A 6,760-nucleotide genomic window follows, 5' to 3' on the forward strand; every position below is an offset into this window, starting at 1 on the left:
CAGATATATATATATATATATATATATATAATAATTATGAATTTTTTTTTATGGTCACTGTGTATTTAATCTAATATAAAAATTTTGTATTTAACAATTTGAAAATACGTATACAGGAATATAGTCATGAGGTTTATATGTAGTTTTAGTAAACTTAAACTTTGGTTTATGGAGGAACTTTAAAACACATTATCTTTAAATGCATGTAAATATTCATTTGCCCTGCTGTTTGGAGTCATCAGTTATTAGTTAAATGTTTGCCAACCAGGCAGGGAAAATAGGGAAATTTAACAAAATGTCAGTAATTTTACATTTGATTGGTTTAATGTATTCTGATGAAGATTCTTACAAACTATATATCATTGGATTTAGTGTGAAAAACCTTTATCAAAGTATAACCCTATGGTAATCAAGGGGTTAAATATATTATTATGTGCTTTGTTATATAATTAATTATAAGGAATAGTAATGATAATTTCCTCTTGAATTTAGAAAACTCATGATTATATATATTGCTGGTTGATGTATATTTTTACATGGAGCAGAATAGTGTTGTTCATTACTATACTGTTTCTTTGCTTTCAATAATTTGGAAGTTTTTTTTTCTCATCCTTTTGTTAGTATTTTTTGTTTTTATTTAACACTAGCTCCAAAAGCATTATAAGATAATGAAATATATTTATATAGTTATGTACAATTTAAAGAACTCCATACAAACACACAAAATAAGAGAAAAATTCAACAAGTATAATTACTAAGAAAAACAACAACAAATATTTCAAGATAACTAAAATGATGTAAAGAAAATGTACTGTACATTTTTACTTTTACTGAGGGGGATTGCATGAAATGTTCCAAATATGTATTTTTTTCTTTTCCACAGAGGACATGCAGCCCGGAAAACTGCTGATAAAATCTACTTCTGGTTAGCTATACACTTTTATTGCTTATAAAAGCATATCTTAGAATATTTTCTGTTGCTGTTAATTGTTTACTATTTATATGTGTGTGTCAGTTATTTTAAAATCGCTACTTGTGGATCTAAATATTTTCCAGTTTTTTATCAACTTTGAAAAAGAATAATAGAAGAGTGCCTATAAAAATATTTATTGTTCAGATGTGTATTCTTTAGTCATATCTCTAACTATATATTTTTCAGTTTCCTTTAATAGGATATTCATCTATTTATAGTACAGTTTAATAGCTTATTTTTGTGACAATTTCATTTAGAGGTAAGCCTATAAAACTTGACATGTTGCTTAGTATGGAAGAACACTGTTCCAAGGTGTATATTATTGTGTGGTTGTCATTTTGCAAAATATATTCCAGAAAATACCCTTCTTTGTTAAATTTAAAATATTATGACTTATGTGGGTTCTTTCTGGTCACCTGCTTGTATTTATTATCATTTCTCATCGCAAACACATGTAGAAATTTGTGATTGACAGCTTTATGGAATTAATGTTAGTCATTATCTAAATTAATATCATTCAATCATCTAATGTACAACTATCAAAATATAGTGATTGAATATTTTGGTTCTTATTGGCTATTCTTAGTTCTTAATAGTTGACATACACTGAATAATAATAAGAGGTTAAGATACTGTTATAAAATATCAATTTGGTTGCAAGTTGTTTACATAACTTCATGACATTGATAATAATGTGTTGTGTGAGCATGTTGGTTCTTATCAGTTATCTTGTGGTTTACATTGATGTAACCCTCAGCTAAAAGTACTTGGTTGAGAATTTGAAGTTTGATATGTAAATTTTCTCACAGGTGATTTATTGTCCTTACCTGCCATACCATTCAAAATTCACAAAGGTAAACTTCCACACACACACGTGCATATATAACTTTGTTCTGACTTTTCTTGTTATATTGAAAGCTTCTACTAAACAGTTTAAATAAATTTATAATTCAGCTCCATTTAAATACCAGACTTACTTCAATGATGAAATCATCATTTTGAACATAAAGTTATTTTTCAAAATATTTTGAGTGAAATATCAAGGAAGACTGCCATAAAAGCATGTCAGAGTATTTGTGTAAAAATAGGCTCATTCACAATTAACTTACGAATTTTGTTTATATTTTGTACTGGCTTCCAAATGACAGAAACCCAACTTCAAAACATTGAAGGACAAGAAGAAATGAATCACAAAGATGAGGAAAGAGTTTCTGCTGTCAGATTTTGTGAGGAAAATGAGGAAGAGAAAGAAGAAAAAGAAGTAAGTGAAAAGCAATGTTTATATTTTTCCACTTTGCCATAATGGACTTCTTTTTATAACTGGTCAGTGACTTTCAGAAAAAAAATGTAATTAAAATGTTTCTATTGAAACTTGTTTAAAACCAAAGATTTTATAATATAATTATCTAATATTATAAATTTGTGTAAAAGGACACATTTTTGAATCCTGTAAAATAAAAATTTATTGAAGAATTTTCTCCTTATTTTTCCAGTTTCTTGATTTCAAATTATGAATGACTAACTTCAGTAAAGTAATTAAATTATTATTTTGTCAGTGATTGTGTCAGTATTTTCAATATTATTTAGAGGAAAATTACGAAATATTCTGTTGCTAGATTCAAATTGAATTTTAATAATATATTCTTCATTTATCTTATCTGTATGTAAGTTGTTCTACCCCTCTTTAAAAAAAGATATATATATATATAGAGAGAGAAAGAGAGATTTTTCTCCTTCATAAAAAGCAAACAGCTTTATTCTGTCTTAATCCAAGCTTTTCTCTTTTCCTCATGTGGCTGGATATAGTAAACGTGAGAATTTATTGGAAAGAACATCCACAATGACTATACATTAAACATTAAACTCTTGTTAGTCCAGACATTAATAATCCAGATTATTCACCATCTGATTTGTTCTGTCCTCCTCATGTAGTTGGATGTAGTAAACATGAACATTCGTTGGAAAGAATCTCCACAATAACTATACATTGAACCCTTATTAGTCTGGATATCAACAGCCTGGATTATTCACAATCTAAACTGTTCTGTACTCTTCATGTACATTGTTGCCCGATGAAGGCTCTGTTAAGAGGGCCAAAGGCTCGCAAATAAAAGTATTTTAACGTAAAGAAATGTCCTCATATAATTCTATATAAAAATGTTATTATTAAAATCCAACTTTTTTATTATTTATTTGTATTTAACTGCTATAACTTCTGGTAAAATTGTTTATTCAAGAACCAACTATAATGCTTCCCACAATTTATGATGTAATTTTTGTTTTTTTCACTTTGTAGACTCAGTTTATCAGGCATGACACTCCTTTTCCCAAAGATATGAAGGTTAGACATCACAAACTTTTGGTTTCCAAAGCAAAGAACATTGATGAGGTAAGTTTTTCATTCTCTTCTCAGGTGTTACTTAAAACAGAAACATCATAATTTATTTTAATAATTTAGTTGGTGAACGGAATTATCATGTTTCACAAAACACATAACTGTTCAGTATGATTTTAGCCAAAATTCTGTACCTAACTAAATTGTATTAAAGACAAATAATTTTCATATTAAACTTATTATCTTATTGTCTTTTTTTTTTTTCCTTTCAGAATTATATCATAAATTTAGTTTCAACCAACATCAAATCTCATATTAGTTCAGCTGGCTCAATGGCAGAGGAAGTAAACAAAACTAGTTATACCTGTAAATAAAATCATGTAGTTATTACGTGCTTTAAATTTGGTCCAGTGATCTCAACTAATAGTAAAACTAGGTATACATGTAAGTGAAATCATGTGGTTATGTAGTGCTTTAAATTTGGTCCAGTGATCTCAACTAATAGTAAAACTAGGTGTACATGTAAGTGAAATCATGTGGTTATGTAGCGCTTTAAATATGGTTAAGTGATAAGAAAACTATTTATATCTGTAAGTGAGATTGTGTGATTATGATTAAATTTTGTCCTTTGCCCTCAGCTGATTATGATCTGACCTCACTAATTTAATATGCAATGCTTTGTTTCTTGTTTCCAGCAGAAACCTCTAACGTGAATTGGTGTTTACTAAGCTCTTATTGTATTCAAACAGTATACAGATGTGATACCTTCAATGCCTTATTTAAAATAAAACAAATAGCATATACATTTAAAGATTCCATTTCAGTACTCTTTACTTTGCAGCACCATTTTGACTTTTTTGATATTTTGATAGAGCAGGTAACTAACCATTGTATTCTTTTTGTGAACACATAAAATGGTAAGTATTTGTTCTTCGCTCGTTTAGAGCATATTTGTTTCAAAAATAAAAAAAATTGTACTTTTTGTGAGTAACTTAAAATATACATTGTTTTGTTGGTCAGTATTCAAATGATTAAATTTTTTTTAGAGTGAGAAAACCACAGAAGAAAATGTCCAAATCCAGCAAGCCTCTTCAGAAGTAGACATGGTGGATTCAACTGACCGTTCAGTTAACCATAGTTCAAGTAAGTTCTACCCTGAAATAGTTTTGTTTTTTTTGCACTCACTGTACATGGGAGAAACATCAAAGTTAAGTTTCAGTAGATAAATAATGTTTTATTGTATATGTGATGGCATCTTATGTTTGTACTGTTTTATACATATGGGACTTTTAGTGTTCATAAATATAACGGGACGTTAATATCAGGTTTAATAGAGTAACATTGATTTATTGATTTTTCTTTATCATATCGGTAATTTTTCGTGTTGTTTTCAATAGTCATATTAAGGTAGTATTCAAAATGTTATTTTTATGGTATCTAAGAAGTCTCTACAGTCACATAGTGTTCTCACTACTTGAAAGTAGTAAGCTGGAGAAAACAAAAAGCAACTTTTTATGTATTATTAGTTACTCTTAAATTGTTTTCATCACTCCCGTATTAATTTCAGGAATAAACTCAACATGTTCGTGTTTAATGAAATATTGTTTATGTAATAGTTTAATTAAATGCTGCTTATTCATTAGCAGATGGAAAAGAAATGCCCACAACAGTAAAAAGTGTTTCAAGACATAAGGAAGAGAAAGAACTGACAGAGCCCATTGAAGAACTTGAAAAATTAGAGTCACCCAGTCCTCAGCCCAAGCTTTTAAAACACTCAAATGAAGAAATTTTACAAAAGGAGGAAAGTGCTAATGCTATCAACCATAACCCACCAAGAGCAATTCAACCTGCTACAGCAACAGCTTCTCCATGCTGTGAAAGATCAGCTGATAAACCCACTGTTAGTACTGTCAACCATTCTAACTCTGATACAAAGACATCAAACGTTGTTGAATTCCAAAACGAAGAAGTTGGAGTGAATTATTCCTCGAAAGGGTCTGATACCAACCATATAAGTAGGGTAGGCTATGTTTAAGTTATTTTAGTGAGGATCTTTTAATATGTAAGTGACTATATATACAACACCGTATGAGTATATTTGATGACTAAAAAAGTTTTTCACTAATTATATTAAACACTGCATTTCAAAAGTAGTTTTGAGATATTGATTGGGGTTTTATCTTTATGCTAGTTTTTGCCATACAAATTTATTAACTCATAATTGTTGTGTCTTTGTATTGAACAAATTCATAACTTAGCTCTCTTTAAAATAATTTTGAATTTGCTGTTTATTGTGTTCAAAATTAATTTGTTGAAATAGGTAGTCATAAGGATGTTTTTCTTTATAGAGTTTCAGTTATAGCTACTGGAAATGTTGCGTTCTCATTTTCTTATAAGCTAGATGATTGTGGAGCATGAACTTCTAATATTTGACAATCTGCCTGGATTCATCAAAAAGTAGCTATAGCAGTTGTTTTCTTAAAAGGATTTTAAACCATGAATGATGGACATTTCTCAACAATAAATTTATGATAGAAGCAGTTTCAATTATATCTAGAACCTAGACACTTTGATAATTAATCTATAAAGCTGTAAATCTTCATTTAGAATCTTAATTCATGGGTTATAATATGAAACTAAAGAATTTGCATCTATAATAAGTGCTCCTGATAGATGGGGTAGTTATTGTTTTATTGATTTAAAGACAGAATTTGTAAAAAACAGGAAAATACATACAATGGGATTCTTTCAGTCCTAAAAGTCGCAAAACGAACCTTATTGCTACTTTAGTCCATCGGGCTCTAGTTATCTGTTCAAAATCTAAACTAAATTTCGAATTGAAGACAGTTAAAACTATTTTACTAGAAAATGGGTATCCAGAAAACGTCATCAACCAAATTACTTCAAGGAAAATTGCAAGCTTCTCAACTGCCCCTAAATTTGGTCCTAACAAGTGTCCTGTTTACCTAAAACTACCATGAATTGGTAACATTTCAACAAAATCTGAAAAACAATTGAAAACGGCCATTAGTAAATGTTTTCCTGCAGTGAACCCCTACTGTGCTTTTTCCACACGTAAGCTGTTGCCTGCAACACACAAAGATGCGATACCTACCACACAGAAAAGTATGGTTATTTATGAATTCTCGTGCCACTGCGAATATTGGTACATAGTTCGCACTTCACAAAGATTGCAGGATAGAATTAAACAACATGTACCCACATCCATAAGAAATAAGAGTGTGAAAGTAAAGAATTTACCATGTTGTTCTTGTAAAACAAACGTTCTACCACCAAAATGTGAATCGGCGATTGGCCAGCATTTACTAGTAAACCCAACTTGTACTGACAACTACACGGATAGCATGTTTGAAATTATTGCAAATGGTTGGTCAACCTTTCATCTCTCTATTTTGGAAGCCACCTTTATTAAAACACATAAACCTGTCCTT

General features: G+C 29.5%; 1 protein-coding gene across 1 annotated transcript in view; it reads left to right on the top strand.

The window, feature by feature from the left end:
- The window catches only part of LOC106457552 (protein lap4-like), a 110,842-nt gene that overhangs the window by 50,245 nt on the left and 53,837 nt on the right, over positions 1-6,760 (top strand). Inside the window, exons 10-14 of the mRNA XM_022383549.1 lie at positions 884-925; positions 2,122-2,234; positions 3,270-3,362; positions 4,355-4,451; positions 4,952-5,328. Coding sequence (XP_022239257.1) covers positions 884-925; positions 2,122-2,234; positions 3,270-3,362; positions 4,355-4,451; positions 4,952-5,328 — 722 coding nt within the window. The remainder of the gene's footprint in view (positions 1-883; positions 926-2,121; positions 2,235-3,269; positions 3,363-4,354; positions 4,452-4,951; positions 5,329-6,760) is intronic.

This window comes from Limulus polyphemus, unplaced genomic scaffold, assembly GCF_000517525.1.
Source record: "Limulus polyphemus unplaced genomic scaffold, Limulus_polyphemus-2.1.2 Scaffold345, whole genome shotgun sequence".
NCBI lineage: Eukaryota > Metazoa > Arthropoda > Merostomata > Xiphosura > Limulidae > Limulus > Limulus polyphemus.